Source organism: Erpetoichthys calabaricus, chromosome 8 (assembly GCF_900747795.2).
Source record: "Erpetoichthys calabaricus chromosome 8, fErpCal1.3, whole genome shotgun sequence".
Lineage (NCBI taxonomy): Eukaryota > Metazoa > Chordata > Cladistia > Polypteriformes > Polypteridae > Erpetoichthys > Erpetoichthys calabaricus.
The window spans coordinates 185,502,600-185,522,467 of NC_041401.2; the positions used below are offsets into that span (position 1 = coordinate 185,502,600).

Genomic DNA, 19,868 nt, shown 5'->3' on the forward strand with positions numbered 1-19,868 from the left:
TCCACTTTTCACAATAGAACTACTGCGGTGGATTGCCAGCTTCTAACTCCGGCCCTCACCCCCAGGCCGCCAGGAGGAGCTCTCCGGACAGCGTGGATGTACCCCGAGCTCCAGCAGGGCCTCATGGACTATGTAGTTTTTATACGCAGCCCTGCTGGATACCTTGGGGGCCACCAGGCGTCGCTATAGGGGGGCTCGTGGGCTCTTATGTGTCCTATAACCCGGGAGTACGTCATGGTCATGTGACAGGAAGAAACGACATGCTCCTGGGTTGAAGAAAAGGACTGTTTACCCTGACCTGGCAGGAATAAGGAACTGTGGACTGTGGGACAGGAACACCTCCGGGTCAGAGTGTATAAAAGGATTATGGGTAAGCCCAGTCACTGAGCTGAGCTGGGAGGTAGGAGGGTGAAGTGTCTGGGCGAGTAGGAGAGTATTGTATTATTGAGAATTTACATGAGTAGTGTGGAGTGGAGGGTGCTTGGTGCACTGTGTAATAACAAAATAAATAGTTGTTATACTTTCATCTGGTGTTCGGAGTGGTACCTGAGGGTCCGAGAGGTGGATCAAGGGCATATCTGCTACACTACTTAACAGATTGAAATTATTTTTTTTCTATAATTTGATTGAATATTCCAGTTGATTTTGCGACTTCTCTCATCGTGCTAAGTATCATAATTCACTTGTGGTACCGATTTATTTGCGCGAATCCGAGAGAAAGGCTGTGGGCCAAGGAAAGGGGGACAGGGCCGTCCTCAATCATGCACCAGCCTCAGGGCGTATCTTACATCTGCTTAGCTAGCGAACGAGAGAACTACTAAACAGATTTAGATCGTTTTTTTTTTCCTAGAATTTGCTTGAACATTCCGGTTGATTTTGCGACTTATTTCATCGTGCCAAGTATGATAGTTCGCTTGCAGGAGCGATATACTAGCGCTAATCTAAGACAGAGACTGCAGGCCGAGGGGAGGGGGAAGTGTAACGTCAGGAGTGGGGAGCCGGGCGTGGCCATCCTCACTGTACACGGGCGGAGCTATGGGGCATGGCTAGTGTGTATATAAAATAAAATAAAAACTATAAAAATAATAAAATAATAACTACTTTATCATACATGATTCATCTTCTTCCTTTGTGGATCTCCAGCTGCAAATATATATATATATACTGTATAGATAGATAGATAGATAGATAGATAGATAGATAGATAGATAGATAGATAGATAGATAGATAGATAGATAGATAGATAGATAGATAGATAGATAGATATTATTGTGCTTGCAGAGTTCCAATCTTGGGGCACACATTAGCCCTCTGATGAAGCCACAATGTGGCACTAGTTCATCCCTTCATTTAAAATCACGGCGCTGGGCGCAGCTGGAACTTCTTGTTTGTTTCCGGTCTCTCCAGATGTGGTGCACATTTTTCCTCTGGAAAGAGGATAGATATGCCTTGTAAACAGTAATAAATCTTTCATTATTATTTCACAAAGTCTTATTCTGAGTCAAGAATAGAGGTGGTAACAGATCCTTTAAGGCCTATTTTGAAAAGTTGCTGCAGCACATAGCTATGTTGTGCCATGCAGCCACTACACAGGGATTTATCTGTTGGCAGTACTCAAAATATTCTCATTACGGTCAGTAGGCAATGAATCCATCAAATAAAAATACTGCAAGTGCATGCAGAGTGGAAGGCTGGAGTATTGGTCAGGTTGTGACATCACACCTGCCTGAAGCAGATCAGCAATGATCTTTGAGTAAAAGTTCTGTGTATGGCTGCTCCTGTTCTGTGATGTTATACTAGCCTCACAAAACATCATGGGGAGCTGGGATAAAATGTTTGTCTAAGCTGGCTGCATGGTGATTTTCAAGGAAATTATTGAGAACCAGGTCATCGGTGAATCCAGCATACTTGCTGCAAAAAATGTTTAAGCAAATTTTGCTGATCAACACTACTGATGAGTAAAAATGGTAAATTTATTAATTTAAAATGAGTTCTACAACACGGTGGCACAGTGGATAGCGCTGCTGCCTCGCAGTTAGGAGACCCAGGTTCGCTTCCCGGGTCCTCCCTACTTGGAGTTTGCATGTTCTCCTCGCGTCTGTGTGGGTTTCCTCCAGGTACTCCGGTTTCCTCCCACAGTTCAAAGACATGCAGGTTAGGTGTATTGGCGATTCTAAATTTTCCCGTGTGTGTGTGTGCATGCCCTGCAGTGGGCTGGCGCCCTGCCCGGGGTTTGTTTCCAGCCTTGTGCCCTGTTTTGGCTGGGATTGGCTCCGGCAGACCCCCGTGACCCTGTGTTCGGATTCAGCGGGTTGGAAAATGGATGGATAGATGGATCTACAACACAATAATGTGTGTAGAAAGCGAGGGGTCTGAGAACTTTATGAATCCACTGTATCCTAAATCAAAAGTGCGCACTTAGAAAAGTGTGTTTCCAGGGCAAGATCCAACCTGTGAACGTTGCAATCGAGCCCCAGCCTCACTGGGTCACATATTTTGTGCCTGCACCAAATTAATATAATTCTGGACCAAAAAACAACTCCTAATCCACTAACAGCTGTGTTTGGTGGGCTCCCAGTTGGGCTTAAAATGGAGGACAAACAAACTGTAGTTGCCTTGACTTCTCTATTGAGCCACTGTCCTGCAAAGACGAGTGTGCATGTAGAGAAGAACTGAAAATCTCCTACAGACCTTTAAGTATTTCGACACTCTTGTTATCCTTCTGCTGTGAAACATTCTGACCTGTCATTGTTTACACACATCTTAAACAACTATTATCATACACTGATCATTTCTGTATTATCTATATCTTTTATTTATTGTTTATTTATTATATTACTTATCTTACACATCAATATTGCTGCTACTGCTTTGTCTTTGTCTTGTCTTTGCACAATGTCTTGTCTTGTTTGTATTTTAATTTTAATTTAAATTTTAATTCTATTTTTAAATTATTATTTGCACGTCATGTTGTTACACTGTCAATTTCGTCTGTCTGTATACTTGTATATGGTTGAGATGACAATAAAGTTCACTTTGACTTTGACTAGTGGCACTTAGACTTGTGTTGCTCAACTGGAAGAATCTTAACTCACCTCCGTTAAAGTCAGTGGGTAACTGATGTTATAGACTATTTGAAATTGGAAAAATAGACCACTTAGAGGATCTGTGCAGAACTTTTTAAAAACCTGGCAGGATCTAATCAACAACATTTCAGAATAAGCATTTATATTGGGGGGAAAAATATTCTCTTCTCTCTTTTCTGTTTTTAAAGTTTTACTCTGGCTGTTGGCCTTCATCTCTTTTTATGGGTTGGGGGTTGAATTGAATTTAGTTTTGTTAAGTTTGAGTTGTTTGCATGGAATATTACATACTTTTAATAAATTCAATAAAAGATTTAAAAAAAAAAAAAGTGCACACTTAGCAGTAGCAAAACCGGACTCTCTGGTGCCACCTACTGGTAATGGATTTTAAAAACGCTGTGAAGTTACTCTTGACCGAGGGTAAGAATAATTGACCCACCTTACTACAGGCTCCTGTCGTTGTCTCACACACAGTCAGAATGGAAATATTCTGCGCTCTGTTTAACCACCTTACAGCAGCTTTGGTGTTGCTCACCCACTTGACCATGCTGATATAATGCTCCCTGTAAGGTAAAGCAAGACGGAATCCATATTGGTAAACTCGACACAACAACTTAGTCAGATTACACAGTGGACCACAACATTCTTGAGTAATACTTTCACTTCATCTCATGTTGACTGGGTAATATAAATGTTCACATCAGAGTTCAATTTGCTCCTCCTGCCTTCTGTTATTTCCAGTTTTAGTCGCTACTGGAATAGGCAGGCATTGCTGCTTTACCCTGTAATAAATAATATATGTGACCTGTGCTCTACAATGGCTCATGTCTTGCTAGAGCATTACTGAGGTGTATACAACACTCAATGCAGGCCTTAGAAATCCGGCATTCAGGGAAAGCTCATGATCTTAAGTGACGTGAACCCCTGTGGCCTTTTGTGGTGTTATTTCAGCTTTTATTACCTTATTTTTTTTTCCCTTGGTGCCATAGTAACCAATAGCCGACCTTGACTTTTACTGTGATGTGATAGATGTCTGTTACAAAGTGATGTGGCCAGACTGTGAGAAAAGAGACATTACTGAGCTAATGAGCTCTTAGAAGACACTGGATTTAGTTACAGCAATTCTCGTCCTGAAGACCCTTTATGTTTCATTAGCAAATGTCTGCTCAAATGTTTTAATAAGATAACTGAAAGTATCTTGAAATGAATCAATTTATTATATTGAGAAGCTCAGGTCGCAACATTTTGTTAAAAAAAAGTGGACAATAAATCCGTCTTATCAATTCAATTGCTACACTTGACTTACTTTGGTCAAGTAAAAACAACAAAACAGTACACGGCACAGTGCCCACTTTAATGTGCACTCAGCGGCCACTTTATTAGGTACAGTACATCTGGAAAGTATTCACAGCGCATCACTTTTTCCACATTTTGTTATGTTACAGCCTTATTCCAAAATGGATTAAATTCATTTTTTTCCTCAGAATTCTACACACAACACCCCATAATGACAACGTGAAAAAAGTTTACTTGAGGTTTTTGCAAATTTATTAAAAATAAAAAAACTGAGAAATCCATTGTCCATAAGTATTCACAGCCTCTGCTCAATACTTTGTCGATGCCCCTTTGGCAGCATTTCCAGCCTCAAGTCTTGTTGAATATGATACCACCAGCTTGGCACACTTAACCTTGGCCAGTTTTGCCCATTCCTCTTTGCAGCACCTCTCAAGCTCCATCAGGTTGGATGGGAAGCGTCGGTGCACAGCCATTTTAAGATCTCTCCAGAGATGTTCAATCGGATTCAAGTCTGGGCTCTGGCTGGGCCACTCAAGAACATTCACAGAGTTGTCCTGAAGCCACTCCTTTGATATTTTGGCTGTGTGCTTAGGGTCGTTGTCCTGCTGATAGATGAACCGTCGCCCCAGTCTGAGGTCAAGAGCGCTCTGGAGCAGGTTTTCATCCAGGATGTCTCTGTACATTGCTGCAGTCATCTTTCCCTTTATCCTGACTAGTCTCCCAGTCCCTGCCGCTGAAAAACATCCCCACAGCATGATGCTGCCACCACCATGCTTCACTGTAGGGATGGTATTGGCCTGGTGATGAGCGGTGCCTGGTTTCCTCCAAACGTGACACCTGGCATTCACACCAAATAGTTAAATCTTTGTCTCATCAGACCAGAGAATTTTCGTTCTCATGGTCTGAGAGTCCTTCAGGTGCCTTTTGGCAAACTCCAGGCGGGCTGCCATGTGCCTTTTACTAAGGAGTGGCTTCCATCTGGCCACTCTACCATACAGGCCTGATTGGTGGATTGCTGCAGAGATGGTTGTCCTTCTGGAAGGTTCTTCTCTCTACACAGAGGACCTCTGGAGCTCTGACAGAGTGACCATCGGGTTCTTGGTCACCTCCCTGACTAAGGCCCTTCTCCCCCGATCGCTCAGTTTAGATGGCCAGCCAGCTCTAGGAAGAGTCCTGGTGGTTTTGAACTTCTTCCACTTACGGATGATGGAGGCCACTGTGCTCACTGGGACCTTCAAAGCAGCAGAAATTTTTCTGTAACCTTCCCCAGATTTGTGCCTCGTGACAATTCTGTCTCGGAGGTCTACAGACAATTCCTTTGACTTCATGCTTGGTTTGTGCTCTGACATGAACTGTCAACTGTGGGACCTTATATAGACAGGTGTGTGCCTTTCCAAATCATGTCCAGTCAACTGAATTTACAACAGGTGGATTCCAATGAAGCTGCAGAAACATCTCAAGGATGATCAGGGAAACAGGATGCACCTGAGCTCAATTTTGAGCTTCACGGCAAAGGCTGTGAATACTTATGTACATGTGCTTTCTCAATTTTTTTATTTTTAATAAATTTGCAAAAATCTCAAGTAAACTTTTTTCACGTTGTCATTACGGGGTGTTGTGTGTAGAATTCTGAGGAAAAAAATGAATTTAATCCATTTTGGAATAAGGCTGTAACATAACAAAATGTGGAAAAAGTGATGCGCTGTGAATACTTTCCGAATGCACTGTACACCTGTTCAACTGCTGGTTAAGGAAAATATCTGATCAGCCAATCGCGTGGCAGTAACTCGATGCATTTCGGTCTGTAGACATCATCAAGAGGACCTGCTGAAGTTCAAACCAAGCATCAGAATGAGGAAGAAAAGGGACTGAAGTGACTTTGAACGTGGAATGGTTGTGACTGGCCAGTCAGAGTATTTCAGAAACTGCTGATCTACTGGGATTTTCACGCACAACCATCTCTAGGGTTTACAGAGAATGGTCTTAAAAAGGGGAAATATTCAGTGGGCGAAAATGCCTTGTTGATGCCAGAAGTCGGAGGAGAATGGCCAGACTGGTCTGAGCTGATAGAAAGGCAACAGTCACTCAAATAAGTACAACCAAGGTATGCAGAAGAGCATCTCTGAATGCACAACATGTCAAACTTTGAAGCAGGTAGGCTACAGCAGCAGGTGACCCCACCGGGTGCCATTCCTGTCAGCTAAGAACAGGCAACTGAGTCTACAATTCACACAGGCTCACCAAAACTAGACAAGAGAAGATTGGAAAAATGTTGCCTGGTCTGATGAGTCTCGATTTCTGCTGCGACATTCGGATGGTAGGGTAAGAATTTGGAGTCAACAACATGAAAGCATGGATCCATCCAGCTTTGTATCAACGGTTCAGGCTGCTGCTGCTGGTGGTGTAATGATATGGGAGATATTTTCTAGGCATACTTTGGGCCCCTTAGTACCAACTGAGCATCATTTAGCTACCCAAGTATTATTGCTGTCTCTTTATGACCGCAGTGTACTCTTCTACTGATGGCGATTTCCAACAGGATAATGTGCCATTGTCACAAAGCTCAAATCATCTCAAACTGGTTCCTTGAACATGACAAGGAGTTTGCTAGACTCAAATGATTGTCACCATCACCAGATCTCAATCCAGTAGAGCACCTTTGGGATGTGGCAGAACAGGAGATTCACATCATGGATGTGCAGCTGACAAATCTGCAGCAACTGTGTGATTCTGTCATGTCAATATGGACCACAATCCCTGAGGAATGTTACCAGCATCTTGTTGAGTCAATGATATGAAGAATTACGGCAGTGCTGAAGATAATAGTGGGTCCAACCCTGTACCTAATAAAGTGGCCAGTGAGTGTATATCACTTACACACACTGGGTCAAAGAATAAGCTTGGTGTTTTTCAAGTCAAAGTTATTTCTTACTAAACATGGTTTATGTGCATTTGCCATGCAAAACTGTGTTCTAAAGTTAAGCGTTTTCTATAAATTTAAAAATGAATGAAAATTACTGTACATAGCCAGCCCTTACGTTTTTTAAAATGCAGCCTTAATGGGCACGAGGAGCCACTGGAAAATAAAAAATGAAGTGGCAAAAGTTTCGAAATAAGAAAATATGCGCCCCGTGTTTCCGATGCATGTTTGTGAGAATGATGGGATAAGGAAATAATTATTTTATTGCATATTCGTGGTACTATTTTTCTCAAGGTAAGGATATATTTTCTATTCACCTGTGTGAATTCTCACATAAATACAGAAGTAAATCAAAATGAAACTAACAAAAAATTTACTGTGATTTGGTCTTTTGAGAGGAAACCACCACCCCATGTGTGGAGAGTAAAAGGATATTACAGAAGAAGACAAGCGGCAAACCTTGTCTTCTTTTAAAATGGCTGAATCTCATAATATTGGTGCTCCTTTGTTTAAAAATAGAACTTTATTTGTCTCCGGGGGAAATGTGGCTTTTTACAGAAGCTCTTTAAAAAATAAATACATAAATAGATAGACGAATAAATACAGAATGACTAAAAAGGAAGGCAAATTAAAAAAGAATGAAAAGAAAACTTCTGACTTCAGGAGTCCCAGTCGCAATAAGGCATTTTGAAGATGTACTGCTGTTGGAATAAAGGAGCCCCCCGTAACGTTTCTTGACACACTTCTGCTGAATGATTCGTTGTCTGAAAGTCCTCAGCGTTGGTGTGTCCTGTAGAGGATGTGCAGCATTATTCATAATGGCACACAGTTTTGTTTTAATTTTTTCCTTTGCTACTCCCTCTGAAGTACCGTATATACTCGCGTTTAAGTTCACCTGCGGATAAGTCGGGACTTCATTTTACCGTATAATTTCCGGTATTTTATAATGTTGGTTGTATAAGTCGAATGCGGAAAACCCACGCTATTGGTCCAAGAGATTATGATATGCTAATGCCCACCTGAGAGAGTAACCACGGAGCACACTGCCTTTTTGTTTCTATGTATTGTGGCTACGTGACCAAACGGTAATACCCGAACTCTTCCGAAGTGACGTTTGCACTGTTTTGTATCTCACACCCTCGTACACCTTTATCGTAAGAGCATCCCTTATCTACGATAAAGCGTTCGATCAGAGGAAAATATGAAGCTGGTTTTAAATTAAAGTCGTTGAAGTAGCAAAAGAAATTGGAAACTGCGCTGCTGCAACAAAATTCGATATGTCTAAAACTGAAACTGATTTAAGTGTTGTATTTTTGAACGGGCGTATAAGTCGGGGTCTGATTTTATGATTGATTTTTTGGGTTTCAAGACCCGACTTATACATGAGTATATACGGTATATATTGTGACCACATGGGGGCACTACTGAACCCCACAACTATAGTACAAACACAATCCCATTATTTTTAATTCAACAAAATCCCTTCAATAGGTTTTGTTCCTCTTACTCTATTTGACACAGCACAACACTGCAAATTGTGCTCCTTTCTCTCTTGCACCTCCACTACTCTGGGAGAGTTCTGCCCTACTCCACTCCCGACTCAGACTCTCCATATGAAGGTGAGGGCCTTGTTTTCAGGAACCATCTCTGGGTCAAGCAGAAACTCGAACTCTCACCTTCCGCTAGCTCATCCTGGTAGTCCCCCAGATACCCAACAGGGCAGATTTATGGGACCACAACTCTCATACTGCCCTGCAGGCGACCATACCAGGCTTCGCCATAAGGGATGCTGCCACCCAGTGTATGGAGGAACAACCTGCATATGGGAGGTAGTCTTCCATTGTCATATATGTATGGCCTCCTCCTGACCGGGAAAGGGACTGTTATTTATCCCAGTCAGGATACTCCATCCATTTTGACCATAAAGTAAGTTTGCAGGTCTCTCCACCACTATTATTGGGACATCTGACCTGGTGTACCTCTGTTCTGTGCATCTCATGATGTCGGCCCCTTGGCAAGATAAGGGTAGAGAATGCAGTCCGTCCATTGCAATTACAATTATAATTACAAAACGGGTTCCAAAATGACCAAAAAGTAGTTGTATTAAAAGGTAGCCAAGTTGCAAGACAAAATCCAGAAGAATAATCCACATACCTGAGCAGAAAGTAATCAAGAAATGGGCACATCCAACAGAAAAATAAAAAAGCACACTACTGTACTTATAGAGTCCATCAACTTCAATGCACCACTCCTGAGATCCTCATCTCCTCGTCTTTAAACAGCCATCTTGTGGTCAGAGGAGTGGTGACGTCAGGGTGGCACCAGAACACAAGGAACAGACGCACATTAAATGGGGCAATACATGATTAGAGAAAAATTAACAAAACTAAAAGTAATCACAAACATTCATGGAAAATTATAATTGAAATTAAAAAACAAGATCAAGAATAAAATAAAGTACACATACATTTGGACAAACGTTTTTAAGCTGGTAACGATGATATTAAAAACGCAGTCCCATTCCAACACCAACCAGTACGGTCCATTATAAAACTACCTCATTGGCATAATGTCATCTGAAATGTTCTGGAAGTTGTCCTTCTTAAAGGAATATTCCATCAAAAAATTATATTTTATTAATTTTGTTTCCATGTACTTTGTTATTCCACAAGGGAAAGTATTCTTTTTGTAAACCCTTCGTCACACACGTGCGCATGGGTGACAGTTTACAGGCTCAAATAGTGTTAGTGCTCAGCCAGACCGTGGGTTGGCGCAGTCATCTGATCCTTTCACCCTCTTGTCCCTCTGCACACCAGCCAAAGACCATTCCTCTCAGTGACATCACCACCAATGACCTCACTTACGGGTCCTTGTGATGACATCACCTCCGTTACCCAGAACCCATCTGCCTGCCACATCACTTCCTGTTCCGGTCTCCCTGACTCCACCCCTTCCTCTGATGCACCATATTTAGAGCGCAGACTCCTTCTGTTATCCAGTTCCCTCTGTGAAGACGTGTTTTTGCTTTGCTGACTTAGTTTGTCAGTATATGGGGTGGCCATCCCCCAAACCTTTTTCTGTCCCCGGTCTAGTTTACTACACCTTTTAGGAGTCAGCCATTAATATGTTACATACCCCATGAAGTTTGTAGTGATGGCAGAGAACCATTTTTAATCTAACGTTTTCATTCAAGGTAGAGAGAAAAATGCTTGTGACGTAATGCAAGGCAATAGTGACCAAAATACAATGACAAATAACGTGAAAACCACCCATAGAAAAAAGAAATGTTACTTAAATGTTACTTAGGTTGCAAAATCCATGTCAGTTATCCTGCTGTATGCTCAAAACGTGCAAAATTTGTGCTTTTCTTGTAAAACTATTGATAAACAGACAAAAATCAAAGCATATCATAGATGAGAAGCTAAAGACACATGAGAATTGCAGACAGGACTTGTCTTTAGTATATCTGCCATCAGTATAAAGAGTCATGGGGCCACCTGCCTCAGATCCTCAGCCATGAATACTCTAAGACTGGCATCCCGGCCGGAGTTACGCTGGGATCCTTACCAGGCTGGGACGCCATTGGTGTTGATCGATGGCATTGTCTCCCCCCTAGGCTGTAGATGGCAGCCTTCCTGGATTACAGAACCACTATGGACAATGACTTGCAGTTTTTACCACCAGGCCATTCGACTCCTCAACAGCAACACCTGAACACTTACATACACTTACATTACATCTACATTGCACTACTCACACATAAACTGTACCTGTACACACTCTGAATACTGACTGGAACATGCATCTGCACTTTATGGAATATGCATCTGTACTTATAAAACATTATCTGTGCAATAACTGTCATTTGTACTTGCTGCTCATCCAACTCATATTGCTCTATAACTTCTTTTATACGTACACATTTTATTTTATATGGCTTGTCTATTTTTAACTTGTACATTTTTTTTTTTAATTATTTTTTTAGCTTTATTGGATCTAGGCTGAGTGACTTGTTTTTCTCGTCATACACACTGTATGTTGACCCTGTGTTAACCTATATATGACAAATAAACCTAAAGATCTATCTATCTATCTATCTATCTATCTATCTATCTATCTATCTATCTATCTAAACCTAAACCTAAACCTAAACCTAAACCTAAACATGACGTTAAAAATGCTGTATGGTTCAATATAAAACTGCCTCATTGGCACAAAAAGAGCATTCCTCAATGTTCTGTCTTCTGATACGCTTTGTACAGGCTCTGCCTCTGGATGTTGTCCTTCTTAAAGTAATACTCCACCAAAAAGCGATATTTTTTTTATTTTGTTTTGATATGCTTTGCTAATCCCAGAGGGGAAATTGTCTTTTCTCACGACCTTTTAGGGGTCAGTGTACAGGGTCAGCCATTAAAATGTTACATACCAAATGTACCATTTGTAGTGATGGCAGAGATCAATTTCTAATCTCACGTTCTCATGCTGGATAGAGAGAGAAAAGGTTTTGACATAATACAAGCCAATAGTGACCAACATACAATGACAGACGACATGAAAACCACCGATGGAAAAAATAAAAAATAAAAATCTCACGCTACTTATGTTGCAAAATCCCTATGTCAGTTATCCAGTTGTATGCTCAAAATGCCGAAAACAATCAATCAGAAACAGAAAACTAAAGACATGTGAGGCTGAGTTTTTGAATCAAAGACAGGACTTGTCTTCAGTATATTTGCCATCAGTATAGAGAATCATGAGACCACCTGCCTCAGATCCTCTGCCATAAATAATACTTTAAGACATTGTCTGGTGTGAAAAATGTCATGCGGGCACTGTCATCCCGGCCGGAGTTTTGCTGGGATCCTTACCCAGTTGGGACACCAATGGTGTTGAATGACAGGGGAAGGCAGTTTTCTTAGGGTATTGTCACCCTCCCAAGGCACTAAATGGCAACCTCTCTGGATTACAGCACCACTATGGTTTCCAACAGGGCACATTGGAAACTGTATTTAGTTGAAACAGCCCTGTTGGTGCTGAAGGAACTAGCAACCCTTACTTTGTCGAGTTCCAGCCTCACCTGGAAGTACTCCCGAGCCACAGTTTTGGGACAACAGAATTGCTCCCAGGTTTTGCATAAAAGGAGATGCACGCCTCAACACAGGGAGCAAGAGTCGGGAGAAGGAAGACAAAGCTTGCATGGAGGAGAAACAAGAGTGTGTCAGAGAACTAGGGTTGTGGTTGTGGTGTGGGAAACAATTAATTGTGTAAGAGTTTCACGCAGTAAAACCCTTTTTTGTTCATTGCGAATTTGTGTCTGAGACTTTGTGTCGGTGGTTTAGGGAGCTCCACCGGTCCCTGGGGACCACACTGGCTATGCTGAAAAATAGCAGTAGCAACTTAAAGGGATTAGGAGAAAAGAGGTTGTTGAAAAATATCAAAGGTCAAGAATACAAAGTACATAAGAAATCCTTTGAAGTTCAAACCAAGAACAATAAAGATACACAGTTTGCAGATATAGATTCAAGACATAAGTGGTGGCTTTTCACATTGTAGTAAAAGTGACGTCACATGCCATGAACATCTAATTCATTTTCATGACAACGGAACTGATCAACAAAATAGAACAAAATGACGGTGCCCATAAAAACCCAAATGACATCAGAATAAATACAAAATAATTTTAACAATCTTAAATAAAATAGAAAGAGATGCTCAATTAAGATTCTCAATTATTTGAAACCTCAAGTGGGGGACCAAAAGCCTAAAAAAACTCCATTGCCTCGAATTAAATATTGCAGGCAGTGAATACTTCAACTTTTCATGCAGCTTTGCATTGGCTAAACAAGCATGATATCTCAAATAAATAGGAAAAAAAGTGAAACAACTATGAGACCGTGCTACAGTCTTACCTGTCCAAAACTTCCTGCCTCCTCCATTCCCTAATTTAAACAATCCTAGATGGACGTACTCAAAACCCTTCATGATGCTTTGCTGCTCATCTATTTTATAGAAATAGGTTCGAGAAGGAGCTCCAATGTCCCAAAAGTCAATGCCTCAATGAATCAGACATTAAACCTTCTAATCTCCTCAGTCGTACCTGGACTGTCTTTAGAGAGATGTGGCCACCCTGGGACATTTCCATACAGAGGCACTTGACTTTTTCTAACACACACACAGATCACTAACTCGTACATTGTTACTCATGTCCCACTTAGGGTGTATTCACAGGGTAGAGAACAGTGATGTACTTTCAATTTTCCATCTTAATACATTTTTTAGGTGATTCATCCAGGCAACCACTACTGTATTTGCAACATTAAAAGGAACAGGACTGAGCAATACAAAGTAAAAACAATGTGAGCATGAAATTAGAATAAAGGGAAAAGTCAATGGCTTGACAGCATTCTAACATACATACGAGGTAACCACAGGGCCTTAAATAAAGACATGAACACGTCATACCTGGCTTTCAGGCCGTCTGGTGGTGTCAGCTCCTGAGTGTGCATGGGTCCATAAAGGTTTACAACATAAAGCTTCACAGTAGGGTTAACCTGTCCTGCCTGCATAAAAACAAAAAGTGCACACCAGGGTCAGAAAACGAAGAAAGACTTGTTGTCAATCAAACTCAATTTCAAGTAGGCACATTCAATAGTAAAAGTATATATGTATATAGTGTCACACACATGTGCATGGGAGGCAGCTAAAGGGCTCAAATGAGGGTAATTCCACGCCAGACCAGGGGGTGGCGGAGTGCACTAACCCTCTCTCTCTCTTTCCTCTGCTGACCAGTTACAGGAAATTCCACCTGGCCCAGATGATGTCACTTCCAGTTCCGACTCTGCTGACACCTTACTTCCTCTGCTGGGCCATAAAACCGCCATCTTGATTCCTGCAAATCAATTCTGCTTTGAACTCAGTGACCACAATTGCTCATATCTGTTGCATTTTTGAATCCAACCTACATTATACGGGGTGGCAACCCCAAACCTTTTTGTGGCGTTTGTCTGTTCTTTTGATAATATTATATATATATATATATATATATATATATATATATATATATATAATATATATATATAAATAAATATAAATATATATATATATATATATATATATATATATACTGTATATATATATATATATATATATATATATATATATATACTGTATATATATATATATATATATATATATATATATATATATATATATATACTGTATATATATATATATATATATATATATATATATATATATATATATATATACTGTATATATATATATATATATATATATATATATATATATATATATATATATATAGTGAGAGGTAGCCCGAACACCTTCAGACAGACACCTGCACTATTATAAAACACATGTTTATTTACAACAATGTCCCTCACACAGTCCCACACAGCACACAGTGCTCCCGCATCATTCACCCTCGCACGGGCCATCAAACGTCCGTGGGCTGCCTTTCTTCCTCTCGCTGGAGCTTTGTCCTCCTCCAGCACCCGACTCTCGCTCCTCGACTGCAGGAAGGCGGCTCCTTTTATAATCACCTGGATGTGCTCCAGGTGCTCGCTAATGTCCTTCCGGCGGAACTTCCTGGTGTGGCAGAAGTGTCGCATGAGCACCTGGAAGCACTCTGGGCATCCCTGGAAGGTCCTCCATACACCTTCCCAGGTGTGGCAGAAGTGTAGATATCCCGGGCTCTATGAGGCTCGGGGCGCCCCCTGGTGGTGGCCACGGGCCCCAATGGGTTTGAGCCTCCACGATCTTTCCCTGTGGTCCCCACACTATCCATAGCGGTTGCCCCCTCGTGGCCCGGGGGATGTACAATCCGCCTCCCGGTCCTTCCAGGCGTCCCGGCTGGGTCTGGCCCCCAGCCTCCTGCCACTATATATATATATATATATATATATATATATATATATATATATATATATATATATATATATATATATACATACACTAGCCATCCCCTGTGGCTTCACCCGTGTCTTAGTGAAACAGGACAGTGAGGAGGGCCCTGCCCGGCTCCCCGCTCCTGACGTCACTTTTCCCCCTCCCCTCGGCCCGCAGCCTCTCCCTCAGATTAGTGACAATATATTGCTCCTGCAAGCGAACTATGATTCTTAGTGCGATGAGAGAAGTCGCAAAATCAACTGGAATGTTCAAGCAAATTATAGAAAAAAAAAGATTTAAATCCATTAAGTAGTTCTCTCGTTCGCTAACTAAGTGGAGGTAAGATTACGCCCCGAGGCAGACGCGTGAGTGAGGAGGGTCCTGCCCTCCTCCCCACAGCCCGATGAGTCTCTTTCGGATTTGCACTAATAAATTGGTACTGCAAGTGAACTATGATACTTAGCACAATGAGAAATTCACAAATTCAATGGAATATTAAAGCAAATTAAATATAGTTCTCTCGTGATAAGTGGACAGACATATAAACTGGTCAAAAAACTATAAGAAATTTCATGCTTGGACTGTGACATTTTTAAAACTGTTTCTTAGTGAGCACCTATGGGCCAAGGGTAACCTACGTTCCAAATTTCAAGTCCCAAGTCCTCATGGTTTGAGAGATTTCATGATGAGTGGGTCAGTGGTATTTGGCTTTTATACTATATATATATATATATATATATATATATATATATATATATATATATACCCTGTATACATATATATATATATATATATATATATATATATATATATATATATATATATATATATATATATATATATATATATGTATGTATATATTAAAAAATACAACTGTTTAATTTAAAAAGTGCTTTACTGTCATGTGTACTAAAACAAATAAATTATTAAAAAGACATACTGTACATGCAGGCAAAAAAACTTCTACTATATAATAATACAGTATAGTCGGAACAATCTGATTGGTCAGTTTGGCATTGGTGTGATTGGTCAGTTGGGCTTTGGTGATGCCATGAAAGAGGAATGTCATGGGAGGCATGTGGAGAGTCACCTTCAAAGATGGGAAGTATGAAAATGGACAGGATATTAGAAAGCCACCTCGAAAATGATGACAGATTCTGAGAAGCAGGCTTTTATGGGAATGCGCTTGAGAGCACCGGTGAAGAAATGTTTACACACTCTTGGATACTGAGTTAAGTAGCACATTAGGCAAGAAATAGCAAATATTTTTAAATTATTCTATTATCCTGTCTTCCACAGGTAGTGTGGCTAGTAGCACATAAATCAACAGACAAATAAATTGAGAGAAATAACATTATTATTACTATTAACTGACATCTTTAACAACATTTGAGATACAATTGGTTACATTTCTTTTGTTTTACCAGTTGGAGCACAGGCAGGTGAAATGGCTTGCTCAGGGTCACACAGTGTCAGTAGGGGCATTTGAACCCACAACCTCAGGGTTTGAAGTCCAAGGCCTTAACCACTAAACCACACAAAAACAAATTATCATCTAGATAGATAGATAGATAGATAGATAGATAGATAGATAGATAGATAGATAGATAGATAGATAGATAGATAGATAGATAGATAGATAGATAGATAGATAGATAGATAGATAGACTTACTATCTTGTACCTTTGGCCCTTATTTTCGGAATAGATGCAGATGTGCAACCATATTTTAAATGTGAGGAACCAAGCAGAAGAACATACAGGTGCCATAGTGACTGAAAAATACTGAGAAGCATTTACTTTGCTTACTTAGGCATCTAAGGGCATGGCTTCAGTACTTTAGTATTATTTACCCTTAACAACATCTTAATATACAGTATACTCAAGACTTTTAAAAAAAATTCATCTTAAATTTAGTCTTAATTTTTACTTAATTAGAAGCCTTCAGACCTTCTATAAATTAAAAGTTAGCAGCAGAAGGAATATACCTCAATACAAAACAGGCCCTGAGGTAAATGAAAGCATCAATTTCTAAAAGTTAGATGATAATATAAAATACATTAATGAATGCAGTTGCAGGTGATATTTTAACATGCATTGTATTCAAGAAAAAGTTGGATCAAGTCAATAAAACAGCATGTGCTGACCTTTATAATATGAACATAATGATGGACGACGAACAAAGAAAAGTGCTGAAATTGTTAACGATAATGAAAATTTGGTGATGCATAAATACCATACTTCCAACTTTGCCCTCTCCTTTGAAAACTCAACAGATCAATAGAGTGCGCTTCTCATTTAGTTTAAAAATTTTCATCTGCTTTGTATGTTACTCCTCCAGTCTTGCACAACAGACCACAGCAATCCAAATCGCTTATGTGATTTGCTTTGTAAAAATCTTCATCATGACAGATAATATAGGAAACTTTCTCTTTCTTTCTTTCTTTCTTTCTTTCTTTCTTTCTTTCTTTCTTTCTTTCTTTCTTTCTTTCTTTCTTTCTTTCTTTCTTTCTTTCTTTCTTTCTTTCTTTCTTTCTTTCTTTCTTTCTTTCTTTCTTTCTTTCTTTCTTAAATAGCAGCTCTTAGAATTCTTAGATAAAACCAAATGCAGGTCACCATCAGTTCCAAAGGGAAAAGTGAAGTCTAATCACTGTAATCTCTACGCCTTCAGGGTCTCAATTTTAAGTAGCGGAGTTTAAAAGATTAATTAAAGCATCTCACATGTTTGGAGCTAGATGGTTACACTGGCACTTTAGATCTTGCTCTGGGTATGTTGTAGACAGTTTTAAATGTGATAAATGTGCTTGATGAAAGACCTTTAGTAATAATAATAATATTATTATTATTATTATTATTAATAATAATAATAATACTTACTTAGGGTCACACAGTGTCGGTAGTGGGATTTGAACCACAACCTCAGATTTTGAAGTCAAAAGCTTTAACCACAGCACCACACTGCCTACTACTTGGCCACACTGCCTACTACTAGGCCACACTGCCTACTACTTGGCCACACTGCCTAACTAGGCCACACTGCCTACTACTTGGCCACACTGCCTAACTAGGCCACACTGCCTACTACTTGGCCACACTGCCTACTACTTGGCCACACTGCCTACTACTAGGCCACACTGCCTACTACTTGGCCACACTGCCTAACTAGGCCACACTGCCTACTACTTGGCCACACTGCCTACTACTTGGCCACACTGCCTAACTAGGCCACACTGCCTAACTAGGCCACACTGTCTACTACTTGGCCACACTGCCTACTACTTGGCCACACTGCCTACTACTAGGCCACACTGCCTACTACTTGGCCACACTGCCTAACTAGGCCACACTGCCTACTACTTGGCCACACTGCCTACTACTTGGCCACACTGCCTAACTAGGCCACACTGCCTACTACTTGGCCACACTGCCTACTACTTGGCCACACTGCCTAACTAGGCCACACTGCCTAACTAGGCCACACTGTCTACTACTTGGCCACACTGCCTACTACTTGGCCACACTGCCTACTACTTGGCCACACTGCCTAACTAGGCCACACTGCCTACTACTTGGCCACACTGCCTACTACTTGGCCACACTGCCTAACTAGGCCACACTGCCTACTACTTGGCCACACTGCCTACTACTTGGCCACACTGCCTACTACTTGGCCACACTGCCTACTACTTGGCCACACTGCCTAACTAGGCCACACTGCCTACTACTTGGCCACACTGCCTACTACTAGGCCACACTGTCTACTACTAGGCCACACTGCCTACTACTTGGCCACACTGCCTACTACTAGGCCACACTGTCTACTACTTGGCCACACTGCCTACTACTAGGCCACACTGCCTACTACTTGGCCACACTGCCTAACTAGGCCACACTGTCTACTACTTGGCCACACTGCCTACTACTTGGCTACACTGCCTAACTAGGCCACACTGCCTACTACTTGGCCACACTGCCTACTACTTGGCCACACTGCCTACTACTTGGCCACACTGCCTAACTAGGCCACACTGCCTACTACTTGGCCACACTGCCTACTACTTGGCCACACTGTCTACTACTTGGCCACACTGCCTACTACTTGGCCACACTGCCTAACTAGGCCACACTGCCTACTACTTGGCCACACTGCCTACTACTTGGCCACACTGCCTAACTAGGCCACACTGCCTACTACTTGGCCACACTGCCTAACTAGGCCACACTGCCTACTACTTGGCCACACTGCCTACTACTTGGCCACACTGCCTAACTAGGCCACACTGCCTACTACTTGGCCACACTGCCTACTACTTGGCCACACTGCCTACTACTTGGCCACACTGCCTAATTAGGCCACGCTGCCTACTACTTGGCCACACTGCCTAACTAGGCCACACTGCCTACTACTTGGCCACACTGCCTACTACTTGGCCACACTGCCTACTACTTGGCCACACTGCCTAATTAGGCCACGCTGCCTACTACTTGGCCACACTGCCTAACTAGGCCACACTGTCTACTACTTGGCCACACTGCCTACTACTTGGCCACACTGCCTACTACTTGGCCACACTGCCTAACTAGGCCACACTGCCTACTACTTGGCCACACTGCCTAACTAGGCCACACTGCCTACTACTTGGCCACACTGTCTACTACTT

At 41.3% G+C, this 19,868-nt stretch overlaps 1 protein-coding gene across 2 annotated transcripts in view; it reads right to left on the bottom strand.

The window, feature by feature from the left end:
* LOC114656373 (inactive dipeptidyl peptidase 10-like) overlaps positions 1–19,868 on the bottom strand; it is a 992,193-nt gene that overhangs the window by 105,565 nt on the left and 866,760 nt on the right. For both annotated transcript variants that reach the window (XM_051930748.1, XM_051930749.1), the window contains exons 10-11: positions 13,763–13,860; positions 3,524–3,647 (exon numbers count right to left, since the gene is read on the bottom strand). In XM_051930748.1, the coding sequence (XP_051786708.1) occupies positions 3,524–3,647; positions 13,763–13,860 (222 nt within the window). The remainder of the gene's footprint in view (positions 1–3,523; positions 3,648–13,762; positions 13,861–19,868) is intronic.